The sequence below is a fragment of the Poecilia reticulata genome, chromosome 11, assembly GCF_904066995.2.
Source record: "Poecilia reticulata chromosome 11, P_reticulata-male-v2, whole genome shotgun sequence".
Taxonomy (NCBI): Eukaryota; Metazoa; Chordata; class Actinopteri; order Cyprinodontiformes; family Poeciliidae; genus Poecilia; species Poecilia reticulata.
The window spans coordinates 19,101,761-19,123,063 of NC_088840.1; the positions used below are offsets into that span (position 1 = coordinate 19,101,761).

A 21,303-nucleotide genomic window follows, 5' to 3' on the forward strand; every position below is an offset into this window, starting at 1 on the left:
TAAAACCCCTGGTTGATATTGATGTTGTCAATATCTTTCCCCTCCCACATCGCCTCCCTGTGTTTCCCCAGCGGTCAGGACATGTGAGGAAAACACACACAGCCCTCCTGCATTGATTGCAGCCCATTAACGCGTACTGAGAAAAAAACAAAGCCTTTCATCATGTCTGAGATGTTTAGGCAAGGTCTTAACCAAATTTGTTCTGCACAGGTCAACCTTTCTTCGTGGTTATTGCTCTGATGGCTATCTCGAGAGACGAAGAGCATATCTGCTGGAGCTGTTTGGTCTGCATATTTTTTTTCTTCACGTAAAAAGAGGAATGTGCTTCAAACTGCTTCCATTTTTCTTGTTGCGTTTTTAGGGAGTTGGAGTGGGTGGAAACAGAATACCTGGAGTAAAGCATTAGTCCTGAGAGACAGGAAACAAGTAAAGTACGGTCCTTATTTAGCTTTATAGGACTCTTAACAGCTTGCGTCCCATTGGTCAGTCAAAACCAATGTTTGTAATAATAAACATGTCACAATTAAAGAGGATGCAGCACACACTGCAAAAGTTATTACAATGAGGCCATTTTTTTTATTCATTTAATCATCTGACATTTACTCTAAAAAAATTTGAATATTTAGTAACACTTGCTAAATCAAGTGGGATTTATGTATTTTTACAAAAAGCAACAAACATTTTGTGAAAAGAGGATAGATGTTACTTTATTTTCAAGGATTTTTTTTTTTTTTCAATGACGGCAAGAGATTATTGTCATGATTGCTTGAGAACAAAGCTAAGACCCAGGAAATGAATGAATTATTAGGCTTGTGGATGTCTGATACATCGTTTGAAGTTCAGTTTGATGTTGCATTTCTTTCAAACGGAGCTCAAGGCGACTGAGACGTTGGGCTTAACTATGACTTTTTTTTCTTCTTCTTCAAAATCCTGAAACAGTTTCCACAGCATAGTGACTTTGGGTTGATATTTCCTGATATCTTAGTCCCACATCGTTTTATGTGGACCCTCCATAGATGCTGTCAGGCTGCCTCAATTTTGACCTAATTTATTATGTCAACATTTCATATACTTGCAGATTTGGCCTCTTCAAACTGAACTTTAATTAGCAAATAACCAGCCATTCACTCAGGATGTATTTGTGGGCCACATACAGTTTTCCATAAAGGCCTACATGTACATGCATCAGTTAATAATTTCAATTAATGTACTATCATTAAACCACGCATAAACTGTAAAGGTAATAGAGCATATTGTGGACAAAAAACATGGAGTCACATTATACTAGTCAGCTAATAGGAAAATGTGTGACTTATTTCCTATACCTATATTTAAAATTCTGTGAGAGAAAAATGTAAACAGTTTATCATTGTAGATAAAATATTTTCTTCCTGCTGAAGTTGTTTCACTGTCAGTTTCCATCATGTCTTCATTCACTCTTTTAAATTAACTGTGGATTATTTATTGAGCTCCAATCAATTTCCAAATGAGCAAAAACGAAGTCATTTACCGAGGAGATACCTCTTCTTCTGGGTTGTAACGTCATCGTTGCATTTAGAAGATTCAGTGATGCCACTGTCTGGGTTCAGGAGGATTTTCTTTTATCTTAAGATGTCCTTCAGGTACATTTTTAAAGGTCTTTGAGGAAGTAGGTAAATGTATGTGAAATTTGCGATTTTGTGTGTTTGTCATACACCATGAACAATCATCTTAATTTCACTTCATTTTATCCTACAAGCACAGAGGACAAACTCTTACTTGCATAGCTGTAATGCGCAAATCAGCGACACGTAATCTTTAGTGGTCTCTGAATAAAATATTGTTTCTTTACATTCTGTGCCCTCTTCCTGTGCCTGTGGCAAAGCAACAGTTATTCTTAAAACTGATTCTTTAACAGCCCATAAACTGAATATGACTGCAATCGTATTTTCATTCTAAAACTGGAATTCTAACTTCAGACAATTTTACCAAAGTAGCTACTAAACCCAGAACCAGTTTCATCCCCAAGAATAAGAAGTCAATTTATCAAAACTATCCATAGCACAAGCAGGAAAATAATATAGTGTGAACAGGAACAATAACAGAAGAAGAAATGTTTCATTTGGAAACGTGATTTTAAAACCGAGAGCTGCCCATATAGACACTGAAAAGAAAATATGGCATTTTCTTGCTAGTGGACTGCACAGTGTCGGTCAACTCTGATTTGGTTTGAAATGCATTACTTTCCTACAATTTGGGTTCAATATATATTTCCGTGAATACATACTATAAAATGTACGTTTCTGTGTAAAGATAAAACTTAATTTGCATTCTCTAACTCTTCAAGCAATTTTGTATGTTATTTTTATGCTACAACAGAGTAAAGAAAAGTCCAAGTCATCATGAAAAACTCTTAAAACGTCTTTCAATGAAAAAACATTCAGCACCTCGTCAACACTTTTTAATCCTATATGATCTAATGTAATTACTTTGCCCACCTCTACTTTGGACTACTGGAAGGAACCAGAATGTCAAGAGAAAATCCACATGTGCACATGAAAAACTGCTTTTAAGTCTTCATCATCTTCAGAAATTGCTCTCTTTGGGGCCAGCAGCAATAGCCCCAAACTAATCATTTCTCAAGATGTAGAGAAAATACAGAAATAAGATGTCAAATTGAGTTTTGCAGGCACGATCTGAAAACGTTGCAGATCTCTCAGCATTGGCTTTAGCTGTACATGTCTGAGTGGGTTTGAGTGTACATAACGTATTTTGGTGTGTAGTTTTGTGCCTTTCTCTAAAAGTGCAAAGAGAGCTGCACCTGCAGCTCCTATCAAACGGTGGAAAGCTCCTTTCAGCACATGTTTAATTACCGTCTCGGCAGCGCTGCTTGGCTCAGACACTGCTGCTCCGACCGCAGCCAAGCACATCTCCTCACACATAGCTGCTTTTCCTCTGCCACAAACTCTGCTGATCCCTAATCAGCCACGATGCCATCCTTCATTGATCCCCTACTGGCTACTGCAAAGGGGACAATATGGACCCTCAGACCCCCCAAACACCCACCACTCACCTCCAAACCTTTCTCCCCATTAGTCGGGTGCCTTGCTTACATTGATCATAAATCAGCGTCACTAGCAGAATTGATCGTCAATCACACTCAGTGACATTATCGATGCGGCTGCTCCCTGTTACAGTCCTGCCCTCAGCCAGGGGTTTGCACTGCGGCTGCGGCTCTGGCGTATCGATCCTCCTTCAGATACTGTATTGAGGGCCCTTTATTGATAATTCATTTATTGTGCTGTAATTTCATTTTCTTTCTTGTCCATTACATTGTTACTGGAAGCTCCTATGGTGGAAATTTAGTTAACAGACACTTCAGCCTTTGTTTGCTTTACAATGCTATTCTGGCTTACATGCCTCGCTTGTAAACAAACGTATACGTCCAACTCTCTCTCAATGTGTTCATTTTTAGACCTAAAAGTTTTAACAATTTTTCTTTAAGCAAGTAAATAAGAAGTGTTTTGGTGTGTCGCAGTCCAGTCGCGTAATTTGTATCGAAATATCTGCTGATACCAATATATACTGATGCAGAGTATAAAGATTTTTAGTTGTAGGCTGCATAAAATGTATTATTACGGTTTGTGCACCTTAATCGACCTTGGTTTTGATCACGTAGTTGAAAATGCATTCAAGTCTCGAACCGCTGCACACTTGTCTCCCTTATGACAGACTTCTGGTGGCTGTCATATCACATTTGTAGAGAAACATTTGCTTTGGGTTTGCTAGATGGGCCGCTTTGCTGAATTACAAAGCGTCGACCTGCGTGATTTATCTCTATAGATGGGAGGTTTCATGGGTCACTGGAGGCGTTGGCAGTGCTTTAATGCTGCGCTAACAGGGACAGAGCAAGCTTTGCTGTCTGCCCACACAGGCAGTGACACACAGTGGGAGCACAAGTCGACCCCCACAGGCAAAGTCCAGCAACAGCCACTCCCCAGTCCCTCTGACACCGCCGGAACCGTTTGCCATGAAAGCATAGCACCGCAGGCTACAACTAGTTTAACACCACGAGGTCATCGAGAGCCAATGACTTGCTTTTTTGATTGATAATGAATTACGAATGTGATTCATCCATGCTAAAAATTCACTGCAGGTTTTTTTTTTTATTCCGAAATTAATAACAAGCTGATTTGTGTTGCATGTCGTCGTATGCCCAGTTTAACAAGCTGCGTCCCGATAGGAACACTTACTGTGTCTTTTTAGATATTAATCTCTTTGATGAGCTTGAAGCTGTTTGAGGATGGCAAATTAACATAACCCAAGCATAGAATTTATGCGGTTGGACTGCAATTACCTGTCACACACACATTTAGCGAGGAGCACATATGGCTCGGCAGGCTGTTATCGTTTTGGTACATTTTAAATCATGTACTCAGTTGTGTCTTTTCAGCCAAGAGAGCTGAATTATCAAAAGCAACAACAGCTAATTAGTGAGATACTTCTTTTTGCAGGTAACAGGTCTGGATGCTTTTGAACACATGCAGCTATGTACACCAAACATTGTACATTTAGCTGCAGTTGTTCATGCATAACTTTAATATTTCTATGCAGTGTGTTTCACAAATGCTTAAGAATAGTGCAGATTCTTAGTGTTAAAGAATACAATTTAAATTTGAGAAACTTTAAGGTTTTTACTCACTTTTTCCTTATTAATTGTTGAAATAAGATGCAGGCTTCACCGTTTTCCGCCTTTTAAGGTATTTACTTATTTAGGATCTTTTTGGAAGCCCCTTATTGCAGAACACTGTTCTCAGGCTCCCACCATCATTCAATTTCGAAGTAACCACAGAGCAGCCACTTGTACTGTAATTGCCGTCTTGGGCAGCTGTATAAAGCACCCGGTGATACTGAGACCCTCTGCAGCTACGGAGATGTTGGCAGTGTGCTGCTGCATCTGTGGCTTTATCATTAGAAACATCTGTGGCTGCCACTTTAGGACTGCCACTGTCTGCAGAACCCAGCAACACTCAAGCCCAGCTATTTGGAGTGAATGCGGTAAAGATTGTCTGCTAGTGTAAATGTTATTTTAATATATAGATGCTGGATTGTCAGCCATTTATTGGAGTTGGCAAACACAGCGTAGAAGAAATTCCACTTACTTGCGCTCCCTTTTGCCTGCGCCGGTGTTTTTAGTTATTTGTCCAATCCCCATGGCAATGTTCGAGTCTGAAACACTGGAATTAGCTGATTTAGCTGAAAATGAAGATCTCATTTAAGAGCCGGTCTCCCACGGGTTGCCTGGCAGTTGGAAACTCGCCGCCGCCTGCTTGACACTAGACTGCAGTTACAGTATTTAAATTTTGTTTAAGAGCACATTAACTCGTGAGTCAGCAATTGAATGCGCAATTATATTCCTGCTAAAATAATTACACTTCTTCTTTTAAGCAGACAGTCCTTTGTCTGTCAGTTAGATTAAGTCATTGATTTTTCCCTTATTATGTCTGCATGAAAGCATATTGAAGCCTTCCAGTTCCCCGAAGAAACCCTCCCGCTAATTTAGGCTGTCTGCTGTGTTTTGGACGAGCTGAGAGCCAGACACATTGAGCTCAAGTCATCCATCATTTTTGTTTGTGCAGAGGTGGGATAGATAGATAGATAGATAGATAGATAGATAGATAGATAGATAGATAGATAGATAGATAGATAGATAGATAGATAGATAGAATAAAGGGGGAGTGAAAGATGGATTAGCATGCCACAGACTCCCTACATAACATTACTCTTGTTAAGTGTGCAATAGCTCATCGATCAGACTCGTGCCTCCCGCATCCAGGGCTCTTTGCTGCATTTTCCGTTAAGTAATCCATAATATAATCTCAGGCCTGAGCCATCCAGCCTCCTGCATGAACCCTGTGTGAGAAAAGTCTGGCCAGGAGCTGATCAATAGCCATGGAGCATCTGTAACAAATGCAAGCAAAGAGCTGTTGACATCCTTCTCCCTTTGGTCATCACGCTCATGTAGATGAGCTTGACAGTATGGATTGGAAAACTGGACTTTACCTGTCATTTATACCCCCTGTGAATCTCTCGCTTCACCCCCACCTCCCCCCCCCCAACACCCCATCCTGCCCATTTCTGTCAATGTCTCTTCTTGTCTTTGTCCGTCCGTCTATGACACCGTATCTGTCTTTCCGTCTATCACGCTCTCCCTATCCGTGGTGCTCCGTGCCAGTGCCGGCTCCATTTATTGGGCTGTATCGTTGAGCCATGTGTGCCGTCCCTGTCAGCAAAACGGCTGGCAGACTGTCTTCATTTTCATGCTGAAGGATGTGAAGCCAGTGTAGCAGTTGTGAGAGCTATCGACTGGGATCCGTCAAAGCCCTCCCTGTAGGAAAAGCTGCTGCCTCCTGCCTTTCTCGTTGGCAGCCACACTGAGCTTGTTTGTTTGACTCGGAAAATGTCGACATACATTCAGCACTGCTGTGGTTTTGATTCCATAATCCTCACCTGACATATCCTTACTATTATCCCCGTTTTTTTTTTTGTTCCTTGTATTTATGTGGATGTGCCACGCTGCCCACTGCACTTTGTTTTAGTCTTTCTCTCTCAGCCTCCATCTCACTCTTATTCTCTCTGTTACCCCCAAGATAAATTCTCCTCAGTCTGGGCAAACAGGTCAATCCGGCTGATGGGAATCGGACAGTTGTTGATCCAATTAGAGATCCCCTCAAGCAGCGTCAGAGCGCAGCAGAATTCCAATAAAGTAATGTCTCCTTCCCTACTTTTTCATGATCTCACTAAACATGTCCTTGCAGCTAAACACAGTGCGATATCCAAGGACTTTTCAGACACTTAGCTCATCACACATCCAACTAGACACCCACAGTACTCTATAACTAAAGTAATAGAGAAACTGAAAGCTTCTTTATTCTGTAGCTTCTTAGACTGAAGCTATATTTTGGGGGAAGCGACTGAACACTTCTCTCTGCTTGCCCTTTTTAGCTCTGGACGCATGAGGAGAGTGGAGCAAGCCCAGCCCAGTTTGACTCCAAATGCTTGTGAGAGGCCTCCTTTGTAGCTGTCATGAGATTGAAAAGCTGGCCGTTTCTTTGCGCAGAACCTTTTATTCTGCCGCTCCGCAAATCTGGGGCATTCCTGCATTGATTTCACCATTCAGGCCAAACAGATGTACAGTCCTATTGAGAGCGTGCAAGTGAATTTACGGCGCCTCAAGTGATGCGTTATAATACATGTGCTGATTTGCATTCGCGGATCAAGATGGTATTCAGCTGGCCTTTGTGAGATGATCCAGAGCATATTCCCTCTTTATCTGCCAGAGCCGAAGAGAAAAGTGCTGATTTTGACCAGATGCCGGAACAACAGGATCCGACAGTAACAGTAATACTTATAGCTGCACTCTGTGCAAACAGGAGTAACTTAAAATAAGATTTCATTTAAGTTCTCATTGTAATCTCATTGTTTGGCAGACGTATATCGGTGCATACTTTGTGGTTGGTTGTGCTGTGTGGTAATGTTCCTTGATAAGCGGAAAGCCTATCTCTTCAAAACCACATGCACGAGTCTGCAGCCACTGCATCTCACAACATCTTATTGTGGCTTGCAACCCTTTTCATCTGTGTTGTTGTTAGAACCACAGGCTACAAGGTAGTTTGTTGGGATATCATCTGAGATGTGGTGACTTTGTAGTTGGCCTTTCTGAACCATCGCTTTGCAGAAACTTTTTTTTTATGCAATTAGAACTCTTAAGTATTTTGGAGTAGATCTGTTGCAGCTGCGCGCATCAAACGACTTGACAGTTTTGCAAAAAATACCTCAAGCTCAGTCAAATTGGTTGGATAGCATTTGTTAACATCCATTCTTACATCTTGCCACAGATTCTCAGTTGGATTTAGCTCTGCAGTTCTGTCTGTGTGTTTAGGGTCGTGGTTCCTGTGGGAAGTTGAACCTCTTCCCCAGGTTTTCGTCTTGCAGGTTTTCTCCCAGAATTGTTCTATATTTCACCTCATCCATCTTCCCATCAACTATTAATTGGACGGTGTGTTCAGGGTGTTGAGGGTGTTAATTTTTGGTAGTATCTTGGTAGTAGTTTATCTATTTTTTCTTTTTTGGTCTAATATGACCAGGGTACCTTCCTCCACATTTTTTCTGTGTCCCTTACGATAATTTGGGGCAAACTTCAAAGCCCCTTCTTACATGTTTGGAAGAAACATTCTTCAGAGATTACCACCACTGTTGGATATATAGAATAAAAAAAATGTTTTACATATTTATTAGCAACATAGTTGGTCATAATTACAACAGCTAAAGTCCTCCAGACACACTACTTGGTATGTCAGCTGTCATTAGTGGGACACATATGCCACCTTCGCCGCATTAAGACCAGAACCGGTTTGAAATTAAAACGCAACAATATCTATGTTGGAATAAAAGTCATAATTTTGAAGTGTATGACAAATAGTTGTCCTGATGACATTTTACATCCGACATGTAGCTCCTTCCAGCTCTTAGAGCCGTAGGCATTTAAAATGCTCTTCAATATTTCTCTCTTTGCTTGACACTATTTGCTTAGTCAGTGCCTGAAGTTAAAAAACGGTAACAAATCTGAAAAAAAAAGAAAATAGAATAGTAAGGGAGTGTAAATACTTTCACAAAGACTCTTTGAACCTCTCTGCCAATGTGTGCACGTGAATAGTCGTTAGTGTTGCAGTGGGTTCACCATGGCCCAGATGCCAATGTTCATGTTTGTGCTCACTCCTCATTAATTTATTTACAGGTTCCTAAGGCAACCCTCATGAAAAACAATTAGGGCTTCCCATGGAGGACCTTGTTAGCAGCAGTTGTTAACCTCCAACCAAAAGTACTTCACATCTTTCTCCAATGATTTAAGATCGTTAAATGGAAAAAAAAGGGTCCATAACAGTTTTTTAAGCAGCCCCCTGTTGGACCTCTATTTTTTTTCCATTTATAAGGTGAAATGTGTTCCACTTGAAGGTTTTAGGCCAAAGGCACAACATCAGCAGCACAGTGGCCTTACCTCTGCCAACGATGACTTTCTGTTTTTTGTGTGGTGCTAATTTTTGTGTTCTTCTCTTACTGTGTGTGTGTGCGTGTGGGGGTGTGCGCGTGTGTGTGTGTGTGTGTAGCAGTAGTAGTAGTAGTAGTACAGAGAGACTTTAAGAGCAGAAAAAGAGCGTATGTGCGTGTAAGTGTGTGTCAGGGCAACAGAGGGGTGAGTGTTCACAGAGTGGGTGGGGTGGTGTGAAGCTGTTGATCTTGGGCTTCAGTCTTAAACAAATTGGCCATTCCTCTGTGGGAACTGGGAATGTAGTCACACAGGGAAGGTCAGCCTGCTCTGTGTCAGATTCTCTAAATTTCTCCAATAGCTAATTATCTCCCAGAGTGCCAGAGGAGAGGTTTGGAAAAGCTTTTGTTGTTGTTGTTTTTTTTCCTGAAGCCCCTCCACACTCTCCCTTTGTTGCTACATTCTCCCAAGCTGACTTTGAAAAGTTTAATCTTGATAGGCTAGCTGAGGGCTGCCTTGACACATAGGTAAGGATAGTTATTTTTTAATCATTGTCTTGAACGCTACAACGAAACCCCAAAAATAATTTAACGTACTCTCCAGCTGCAGGTGCAGTTCTGACATGTAAGCGTTTCGATGCTCAAATCTCGCACTGAACTGTAAAAGTCTCGTGCCGTTTTACTTCTTCATTCCCTTCATCCGCATCGCTTTCTACTGAACAAAACTTCTTTTACTGCAGTCATATGATGCAGTGCTATTACTGAGGTCCAGCAACCTTTAGCATCTGTAAGCAAAGATTAAAATGACAACAAAATCTTTTTCTCACTGGCTTGACTTGATGAAAGGTTGCATTACCTCCTGCAGGCAGGCCCCTTCTTTTCCCTACGTGGTCGCAGTGCAGCCACATTATGAGCTGCCCGGCCTATAATGTGAATGCGATGACAGGAAGGTTGTCAGGCTGCTCCTATAGGCCACCAGGTGCTGAGCAGCAGTGGGTTAGAGTCTGGACAAGCTTGTTTTCCGTCTAAAACTGCAGTCACACTATTTCTCCTCTTGCCTGGTATTTATGTGTGTCCAAACAGAAAGAAAACAATCGAAGAGCTACAGAATGTGTTGTTTGTGATGCATCCTGTTGCATAAAACAAATCATTAGATGCATCCCACTACAACCAGGCTGGATCTTCTGTTGCCTTTAGAGATGACATAGTTTGTTTGTGGCACGGATTTGACAAGTTGTCAGAAACATTCCTCAGACATTTTGGTTCAGATCAACACGTCATGTAGCCGACGCACATTTGTTGGCTGCGCATCCGCAATGTGGTTGTTCCATTCCAGGTTCTGTCGAAATTGAGTTCTGATGTCTGCAAATGAACTGCATGTTCAAGAAACCAGTTTGATGTTGAGCTCTGTGGCATGGTGCATCATCCTGCTGGACATGTATGAAGTAGATTAAAGGCAATGCTGGAGTTTCGTTTACTGTGCATGTAATGTTTTTCATTGGTATTGACAAAGTGAAAATGTACAACAGGTGAAAGGTGAAATGGTGAACAATAGTATGGCCATTGTAACCTTAGCTCTCCACCTTGTGATTTACCCTTCAGTGTTGTATTTGTACATATGCAGGTATCAAGAAATGCCATGTTTTTTATCTAAAATTTAAAAAAAATTTAACAATGTGGTGTGTTGATTCCACTTGAAAAGATTTCTACTCTCTCCATTAATTGTTTTAAAATTTGAAATCTTGGGATGCGTCTAAAATCTGCTCGAACGTTTATCCACACATAGACATCGGTTACTTTTGCGATGAGATAAATAAATCTAAATTTGATGATGTTCATCCAACTTTCCTAAATGAAGCAAACATTTTCTTTCAATTTCTTTTGAATAATTTAAACTGTTTCAATTGTAGTGCATTGCAGCTTTATCAACTCAAACTCAGACGTCTGAAGCGTTTTCCCCTTCCTCGTAGTTTTTTCTTTTGGATCTCCTCAATCTTTTTCTCTGTCTTTTTCATTTTGTTTTATCTTTTCTGTCTTAGTAACTTTACATTTCTGTTGGCTTTATACCACAGGCTCGTGTCCCTTCTCTCCTCTCCACTCTCGGCCTCTAAAGGGATTCTGTTGACACAGACTGAAATAGGGGGACCGACTCTGTCGAGACCGTCTGGTCCCCAGCCAAGAGAGCCGCTAGTTTCTCATGCTCCCCGATCTCCTTCCCAACATTTTTTTCTTTCCCTGAGAATGTCTTTCTTCAGAGTTTTTTTTATGCTATCTCATCTACCTGAATCTAATTTTGCCTTCATCAGTGCTCACCTGCAGCACGAGCGTGAGAAAGTGCCCTTTGAGAGGGTACTTTAAAGCAGCATAGGTCATCATTTTCATTGACCTTTTGCTGGTAATTATGTGCACAAAAGGCTGTTGATGGAGAGACAACAGTACTTTTTTTTTTTTTTTTTACTTTTCAATAAATTAACTTGAGCTTTGTCATGGTTTCCTGCTGCTGGTGAAAGACAGTTGCTGTCTTGGAAGGAATTTCACATTACAATAGTTTTTTGTTTTTTTTTCTCAATTTTTAAACTGGAGAGACTGCCTCTAGGGTTAGCAAAAAGAAAAGCCGAGTTAATCAGTACAGTGCAGTGAGGTCCTGAGACTGAGTGGAAAATACATAAAATTTCAAAGAATAGAGAAGACTGCTGTTATGGTAAAGCGAGCAGCGATTATGTTTCAAGAACAAGAACGTCTTCTAGAAGAAAAAAAAAAAAGCTTTGGCTGACAGAGCCGTCTTCCATTACCATCTAAGAGGTATTTACAAGCGCGATTACTGTGATTATTATTTCAACAATACCCTGCAAAGCTCTTTCATGGGCTGCCAGCCGGAGCGAGGACAGGGAGGGCCTGCCAACCTTGTCAACCTGGGAATTTGTCTAGCAGCTCCATAGGACACAGAAAAGGGGAACGGAAGGAGCCAGAAAAAGAAACCCCATGGCAGAAGTAGAGAAAAGGCGATGCGGTTCAAAAGGGCTTTTGCCTTTCTGCAGGGTCACACGATGCCATCCTTCTAAAATGTCTTTGACCTTCGTTTTTCTTTCTCTGCAGCCCCCACGGAGCCTTTGCTGTGCAAATTTGCAGACGGAGGGCAGAAGAAACGCCAAAGCCAGAGCAAGTATCCTCAGAATGGGAGACCGTGGCACAGAGAAGGGGAGGTGAGATTTTTGGGACAGTACAAACCTTTACTCTCACTTACTGAGAGGAAATCCTAAATGCCCAGTGACCCTGAGCTTTTCCCACATCCGTAGAGTCGAGTCTTAGGAGGAATGAATGTAAAGAAACGGATTTGTTACATCTATTATATCTTCTCTGTAGCTGTCCACAAATGGCTACAGTACAATGTAATGCTTCAGTAGCTGATGGGTCAGAAGAGCTCCATGGTTTGGTCATTAATGTCATTGTGACTTGTGTGAAACAAGACGGGTTTCAAAGCTGCAGGAAGAAACAAGCAATGAGGCTTGTGATAATTACGATACCAATGTATTCTCCTGTCATTTAACTGTACTTTTAGTGAATTCATTAATAAATAAAAAACTGTCCATTCAGCTCCACAGATTAGGATAAAGGCTGCAATAATATGAGAAAGCTGACAAACCAACACCCTGGTGCTGTCTGCGCTCTGTAACCACAGACAGAATCACTCAAACTTCTTGGTGGGATTTTTTTCCAAGCACTGTTGGCGTGTTGGTGGTGACATATGAAGACTTTTACAAGGAATCACATTTCATTCACAAGTAAAATCAAAGTATTTGCATTCAAATATGACAATAATGTTAGAATAAATGTTAAGATTTACTGCTGTAAATGCAGGCCTTCCAAAAACCCAAACATGTCTGTCTGTCACATCTCGTATTTTTGCGAACAGAAATGATTTGCCATTTGTGTCCATTTTAAGATATGAGTGGGAAAAATAGAAATAAACAGCCAGTTGAACTGATCCTGGATGCACATGAGCTGTCATGTAAATTACACCTCTAGCCAAATGCCTCACTGAACACACATTCCCTCCATGCATCGGAATGGCAGAAAACCCAAAACCAGATTCACCGTGATAACATGCAGATACAAGGTCACGGCTAACAACCATCTATAGTGGAAAGGACGTGGAGAGGACACAGGCTGGGGAGCCTTTAGACTGGAATATATGGATGAGGGGAAAATGTGAGCACATACGTAAAACCCGACACACACGTTTAGTGAGGCTGACAGTTATGCTGAAGCAGCAGCGTGGGAAGACCCAGAGAGATGAAATGTTTGTCCTTCAGAAAACAGTCTCTATGTGTGCATTTGTTGTTGGTTGTTGGACTATAAATTGAGCTCCGCGTCTCCCTCAGTGCTTCATCACATGATTAACTGCACCGAACACATCCAGTCAGCTATGGGCTTTTTTGTTTTTTTTATGGTAGAACAATTTCACACCACAACTTTTAATGGGTTTTAAAGATAATAACTGTATGTTGAGACTTCAATTTACCATGGGATTTTTTCTAATCCTCACAGCTGCTTACATTTCACTTAGAACATCAGACCTAAAGTACATCGTTTTTGCAGCCATCAACAAGCTTCTGGTGTAAATATTGCTGAATATTTGGACATTCATCTTGGTAAAAACGTATGGACATAATGATGCTTCTCTTTGCATGACAACTGGAGCGTTGTTTTCTGGCTTGAACGCATGACATTTGCTCCTGCAGTCGTACTTCTGTTATAATATTTCTTCTTCTATTGCTTGTGTGTTAACATCATTTTTTGTTCAATAGCGATATCCAAAGCGATCCAGATTTTTCCAGTTCATGGAAGGCCAGAAATTCGGTGATTCCTGAACAACCTCACCAGTTATCGTTCATCTGAGGTCGACTGTTTGTGCATGCTCCCAGAAGTCGGCACAGGCCAGATACATCTGATTAACATGTCATTCACTACAACTGTTAAAATGAATGGTTCTGCATACCACAGCAGTTTAGAAATGATTTCAAAGCACTGAAGCAGCTTGTGTAAATCTACAGTTTTCCTCGGAAACTTCTTGCACTTTTTATTTGTTCCAAGTACGGGTCAACCCAATATGATGTCAAATAAATCATTCTTTTAAGTTTCCAAAGAGAAAATATAAAAAGTTTCTCCTTTTTTTTGTTAAAGAGAAAAATGTGAAACAACAAAAAGAACTCTTTGTTGGAGCTCTACAGCATCCCTGCAAACCTGTAGCGTACTCCTCGGTTTATTTAGAAGAATTTCAACTTTTCATCATGTAAAGAGGCTCTGCTTTAAGTTACCTTTCTGTGGGACGCGCACGGTGATTAAAGTAGAGCTTGTCCAGGACGGTGCGCTCTGACGCAATTTACCGTAGCTATGGGAAGTTTCATCCAAAGACAAAAAAAAATAAAAAATTGTTCACCTAGATTCTATAAACATACAGAGACCAGAGGGGAAACAAGAACGACTGGGGAGAAATAACAGAGACCCAGAGTTTGTGCATGGATCTGAGTTCAGCCAAAGGCTGAGCTGAACAAAAAGAAAAAAAAACACATTCAAGCACATTACGATAAGCTAGCTAGCTTGAAGCTTAATTCAAACGTACACTGAAGACCCATTTAAACCTCAAGTTTTAAAATCTCAGGGCAGGGATTTTGCGTCTCGGTTCAAAATATTTCCATGTTCCCTGTTCCTGGTAGCCATCTCCCCTTCCCCTCTGGTGGCCTCCACTCGCATTGTTTCACATTACTTTGCCTTTTACAAAATGCTTTTATTGTCAAAGTTCAAGACCAAGTGCGGGGAGCAAAATCTGTTGCCGAAAGCTTATATTTTTATCCCGGTTGGTTACTTCAGATCTACACCCCTGCTTAATATTATTTTAAAGCGAAATGAACAGTGTTTTGGAAAAGTATTCTTTAGCTTTTCTCCTATTTTCCTACATTACAGCCACAAAATAAAACGTTTTCTTTTATTGAGGATTTAAAGTTCAACACATTGCAGCTCATAACTCCAAAGCGGAAAGGAAAAAGGGTACATGGCAGAAGACCTTTTAGAAATAAAACGGAGAACACGACCGTAAACACATAGCCTGACCTACAGTGAAACAGTTCTGATCAAAGTTTAATTATGTGTTAGAAAAGCCTAGTCAATGAAAATGCCTACGTAAATCAGGAATATGAGTCAGTACTTGAAATTAACTCATATTCACAGACATTCTATCTCACTGAGCTTGAGAAGAATGGAAAAAAAAACTTTCCATCTCTACATGTGCAAAGCTGGTAGTAGACATGAACCAAAAAATAAACACACACATCTGTAATTGCAGCAAAAGGAGGCCTTGCAAAGTATTGTACCATTTTCCTTTTGTTTCACAAGTATGAGCTACTTCTGGTCTACAACATAAAACTAATAAATTATGTTAAGGTTTGTGGTTTTAACGCTACATCGTAAAGAAAAAAAGTCCTTGAAAACTAAGTTACGAGCTTTTTAGTTTTTTTACGCAAGTAAATGTCCACTCACCTTATTTAGCACAAGAGGCTAAGAATAGATGTGCCCACTCAACATGGTGCGGGACGTGTTAATGAATCTCACAGGGAGAAGCCACTTCAGGTGGGTCAGTTGACCTTCAGAAGTGAGAAGATTTGCCTGCACCTTGTTCCAAGTGTGTGGCCATGACCCGTTCCAAAGGCAGTCGGCTCTAACCACATCCTCAACACTTCTCTAATATGTTTACATCTGTGTTAAAGGCTTTAACTGGATCTCCAACGATGGAGTTATTGCTGGTGCTGAGTGATGCATATTTGGTATGATTTTAGTATTACTTCAGGCATAGATAGGTTTAACAAGCTTTAGTTTTGCTCTTGTGTGAATAATAAAGTCTCTCTGGTGTCATCTCATAACCCTTTTATTGTAGAAACAAGATCAGTAGATTTGGCCCCAATGCCAAAGTACTTAACAGTAAATCCAAACTTCCAGGAATAAGGTCTTTGAACTTCTCGTAAAAGCTTTGATATTTGAACTTATGAATTTATTTGTTCATTTAAATCTTTGTGCAAACAGCTTTTATGTCTGTTAATAAAGCCAGATAAGTAGAGATGGACAAATTATTTTATTCTCCTTTCAGGTACATTGTGTTTTGAAACTGAGTAACTGGTTTTCCAACAGACTCAGATTAACACCATGAAGAGTCTAGTTATTTCTTTCCTGCTAATTGGAAATTTAAAAAAAACGTTACCATATTTGTGTATTTGTGTCAACTATTGCTTTTTGTAACGCTCATTCAGCCATCAGTAGTTATCAAAGTTAAATAAGATTGTGCCACCTGTGGGACGTCTTGATCAGCTGCTTTCACATGATCGTGTGATCGTGTCATTTGTATTTTTTTTAGCCCTGTCAACTTTTCAATTCCTGCCATACTAAAGAAAGAAACTTTGTACATTTATTGTGATAACTCACCAAAATGTCCTTCATTTTTGTCGATGACCGCATGATTTCGGGCTCGGCCTGCCGCCTCATACACCTTTGCTGAGGGAGATACAGCTACGACCGACCCTCTGTGATACGATCCCCAAGGCCGACTCAAAGGACGTCATGCGAGGATTTCCCAGCCTCTCGACAGAAATGTTTTGCCGTATCAGTGGGTTGTTTATACTACTGACCACAGAGATTTCAAGGTCACCGAATGCGCAGTGTTGATCTCATCCTCCTTTTTCCTCTAACCCAACTATCCCACACAGAGACGAGGAGCAAATTTAAAAGGTTTAAATTGGTGGACTGATACAAACATTTAGCTACATATTGAACTTCTTCCATGTTTGTATGTATTTTTGATGAATTAAGCAGATTTTTGACATCTGCATCGGGTTTGTACCAGCCGCCTCGTCACTATTGAAGGCAGGTCACCTGAAAATGTGATCTAGTTGAATCAAAAGCATTTGAATGGGATAATGAATAGAATGTCACTCACCCTACGGTTGTTGATCAGGTGGAAGGTGGGCATTACATGTCGGTCTGTTTATCAGAACTGGAGACATTTCTCACCACGCATACAGATGAAGGGGAGAAAGAGTCCAAAGCATCCATCAGTCTCTTACTCCTCGTCTGCCTGTACAGAATTTCCCGTGGCTTTTTTTAAATTTTCTTAACTCTTCCTTTTATTCTGCCTCTAAGTGCTTTCTGCACACATTTCGCTTTTTTTTTCTTTTTTTTCTTTTTACTTTCACTTTGTCTCCCTGCGTCTTCCTCCCTGTGTTTGAAGTCTTCCCAGACCCCACAGCAACATATGGAGAGAGAAAGAGCAAGTGACTCACTGAGACGGAGACAGAGAAACGGAGAGGGAACACATTGCATGATCACTCAGGAGTTGCGAGGGGTTGAGTGCTGCAGGGTGGCTGGTGGCAAGGATTGAGAAATATGACAGATTTTCTTGTAAACTACCCAATGTGGGAGCCTCAAAAGTGCTGTCTCTCGCTGTCTCATGCTGACAAACATATTAGTCACTGCAATTTTTTTTTTCTTCAAAACACACACACACGCTCTGTAGGTGCTCATCCCCATCCCTTCCCCCATTTTTACTCCTTCCTTGTTTCTCAGCAACACACACACACACACGTTATTAAAAAAAAAAAAGAAAAAAAAACTTTTCAAAGTCACACTTCTCAAGCAGCTACTCTTGGGGAATGCATGTAGATAAAAAAAAAAATAATAAAAAAAAAAACATCCGGCTTTTCTCTCTGTGTGAAAGCCTAACAGATGTCCGTGTGTGTGTGCGTGTGTCCGCGTGTGTGTGCGTGTGTGCGTGTGTGCGTGTGTGTGTGTGTGCGTGCGTGTGTGTGGCCACCAGGCAGAAAAAGAAAGAAAATTGCTTTCTGAATGGAAAATACAAGCAGGGATGATGCCACTCTCTATTCGGACACAGAGATTTTATAAGTTACCAGCTTAAGTATATATGTTTTAAAAATTCAAACTCTTTTGGGAGTAGAAGGATCATTTAAAAAAAAAAAAATTTATTTGCAGAACACACAGAGAGAGGAGGTTTGAAAACTGAAAACAAACTGCTTCTTTTCTGAAAGTCACAGTGGCGGCTGAGCTCTGTTTGATTATTTTTATTTTATTCTACACAGTTTTGGATCCATTTCAGATGCCCCCTGGCAGAGTAGCTGCCTCTTTTCCTTTTTTCCAGACGTACCAGCCTGCATCAGTAATCAGTTTGTAGCCCTGCAGAATCGCTGGTCAGGAGCTGTGGAAGTCATCAGCACATGGAAGGAAGCGCAGCACCGAGGGGAGATATCAGCCTCGCCAAACAGCTGCTCATGTCTGCTGCTGCTATTAGCACACATGTAAAGACATGCTCACCGACAAAACATGTCCGCAGTCTCTTCATTTCAAACGGGGCCTTGCAAGACTGTTATTGGGGGTTTCTGCCACCTGTGCGCATTCAGACAAGGGAGCATTTACCCATCCGCCCAGTCAAACTGAAGGAAGAGTGTCTGAGAACAATCACGCTTTCTATTGCTGCATATTCTTATTATTTATTGGTTAAATTTAGGTCTGGACATTGTCTGCTTTGACCTAAACCATTCTTTTGACCTCGTGGTTCTTGTGCAGTAAAACCGTCATCCGTACTCGTCTTTTGCCGCCTCTACCAAATTTTCTTCTACAGTTGCTCTGTGTTTAGCTCCACTTAATTTTAATTCGGACGAGCTTTCCTGACCCTGAGGAAGAAAAATATCCCCACATCATGATGCTGCCAGCACCACCCCAGTGGTTGTGTGTTCAGAGTGTTGTGCAATATTAGTTTTCTATCCCAAATAGTGTTTCTCTGTTTTCTGATGTGTTTTCTACTTGGCTTGTGGCAAAAATAAACTTCTAGTGGTTTTATTTTGGATTAAATTACACAGAGACACAGTTTTTCTTTTTTTTTTTTTCTAATTAGGAGACTAATAAACAAAAATAATAGTTTAAAAATAATCTTCCAGGAGAACTAGCACAATTTGATAAATATAGAGAAATTATTTACTTAAAACAAGTTCCTATATCTTTCTGAAAAGTTACATGTCAGTTAGGTTTGTCTTACTTCAAATGTCTAAAAACTAGATAAAAAAATACTTGGTAAGAGTTTGTGGTTTTGCAGTGTGAATAAAAGTGAATTCTATAATTTCTGTATTTTACGTCTACATTCTGAAGTGGAAATCTTTTCCACTTTGCAATGACCCGTTGTATTTATTCAGTCACCTAAAATCCTAATAACTGCCTTAAAGATCGTGACCTAAAAAATGGTCAAATGTCCAGTGGGTACGAACACTTTAACACAATATTACGTCGACGTATCCAAACTTTGAAAGAGATGTTTAACACTTAAATGTTCACAGAGTGATGTAACTAATCTTTTAAAATTAACTGCTACTGCGTTCGTTTCGAATTAGCTTTCCTTTTGAGTGGATATGCTAAAACATTTTCACAGACAGACACCTGAAGCCACTTGATTGCACGTCATCGGATCTGCTGGAGGTTTGGTGTTTTTGTTTATTCTCAGGGTTTTGGTCATAGGCTCGCTGATCCCTCTGCTCTGTTGAGCCGCCGTTTCCTGAACTGTGTGTGCAGGTAGCCGCCAGTAAGGACAAGGGCGAAAAGAAGTACAGGAAGAGGAAGGAGGAGGGTGTGGGGTGAAGAGTGAATGAAGGAGAAAACAAGATGTTGAAGAAAGAGAAGTAGAGAGCACAAAGTGAGGGAGAAGATAGCCAAAAAAAGTGTGTGTGTGTGTGTGTATTCTGATGAAATCTGCCATCCTCAGCAGCCTTCTGTTAAAAGAAATCGGATTAGCTCTCCTCCGGGAGGGAGCCTTCAGGAATGCAGATGAAGGATTGCGGCACAGGTTCCTCTCCTGGACTCTAAAATGCCCTTAGCCACACACACGCACACCCCCCCACACGCACACACACTTCTCGGTCTCCCTTTTCCTTCTAAAAGGCATGTCTTCATTTCCTCCTATTCATAAAAGCATAATTGTGTGTGATTGAAATAGAAAACGAGTGTCTCCGATACTAATTCAGTTTGTCCCATTGACTGAGTTTAGTCCCACCTCACCTTTGGCACTCGTCAGTTTTTTCCCAAATTTAAACGAGCTGAGTTTGATTTAATTCATTTTTAGCATAAAGAATCAGGGCTTAGATGTAGTAAATGCGCAGCTGCAAATGATCTATGTGACATTGGCAACTATTGACAGCTTCTGCTTCAGTCTGAAAGGTTGGCAGCTAAACGGGGTCTGTATCAACAGTTTGTCGTGTGTTTTGTGGCTTTTCAATTGTGTTTGAACTGCTTGTACTTAAGAAGCATTTTTAGCCAAGAAATGTGATTAAAATGCAACAGAAGTATGATCAAATCCAGGAATCCAGCTGAGAATGCTGAAAAAAAGCTGGGGAAGAGTCGTCTAATTAAGATGGTTATTTATACATTTGTACTATATTTAATATATGCAGTGTTATGCAGTGATTTCTCCAGTAGGGATGAGGAATCAGCAGCAGCAAAACAGGGGACACTTACAGACTGTAACCCTAGATATAAATGTGGAAGCACTCTATAATAATCCCAGTTTGATGGTAATTTGCCACAGTGGTGAGTTGATTGCTTGAGACAAAATCTGTCCTTAAACAAAAAGCAACAATTTTGACACTATTTTGCCAAAATGCAATTTCTACTCAATATCATCACACGTCTGTTTTAAACTTTATCACCATCTTAAAGTACAGAGCAGCACAGTGGAATGTAGCATAAAGCATCTGTGAATTAAAATAGCTGAAAGTCTACAGCGCAAAAAAAAAAACCCAAAGAAGGAGTTGCTGCTGCTGCTAATTACTCTGGGTAAATGTGCAGATTATTGTCCTAAACTTTAATGGAATAATTTCCATGGATACCAGTAGATGTTTTGGACTGACAGAGGTCCAATAAAACCCAAAAGTTGCAATACAACAATACATTTCTTTTACTTAAGGAACTTTATGCTCACAAATACTAACCGCAGTGCCGTTTCCAATGGAGCCATTTCTTGCAGCTGGACCATGTAATGATGCGTCTTTGTTCTTTATAGTCTTGAGTTGTTCCTTCTTTAGATCTAAGATTCCAGTTGTTCCAAGAGACGGTTTTTGTGTGTGTGTGTGTGTGTGTGTGTGTGCGTGCGTGCGTGTGTGTGCGTGTGTGTGTGTGTGTGTGTGCGTGTGTGTGCGTGTGTGTGTGTGCGTGTGTGTGCGTGTGTGTGAGGAAAAA

At 40.6% G+C, this 21,303-nt stretch overlaps 1 protein-coding gene across 6 annotated transcripts in view; it reads left to right on the forward strand.

Annotated features, from left to right (window-relative positions):
* rbms3 (RNA binding motif, single stranded interacting protein) overlaps window positions 1-21,303 on the forward strand; it is a 339,603-nt gene that overhangs the window by 271,251 nt on the left and 47,049 nt on the right. For all 6 annotated transcript variants that reach the window (XM_008422426.3, XM_081612665.1, XM_081612666.1 and 3 more), the window contains one exon: window positions 12,121-12,227. In XM_008422426.3, the coding sequence (XP_008420648.2) occupies window positions 12,121-12,227 (107 nt within the window). The remainder of the gene's footprint in view (window positions 1-12,120; window positions 12,228-21,303) is intronic.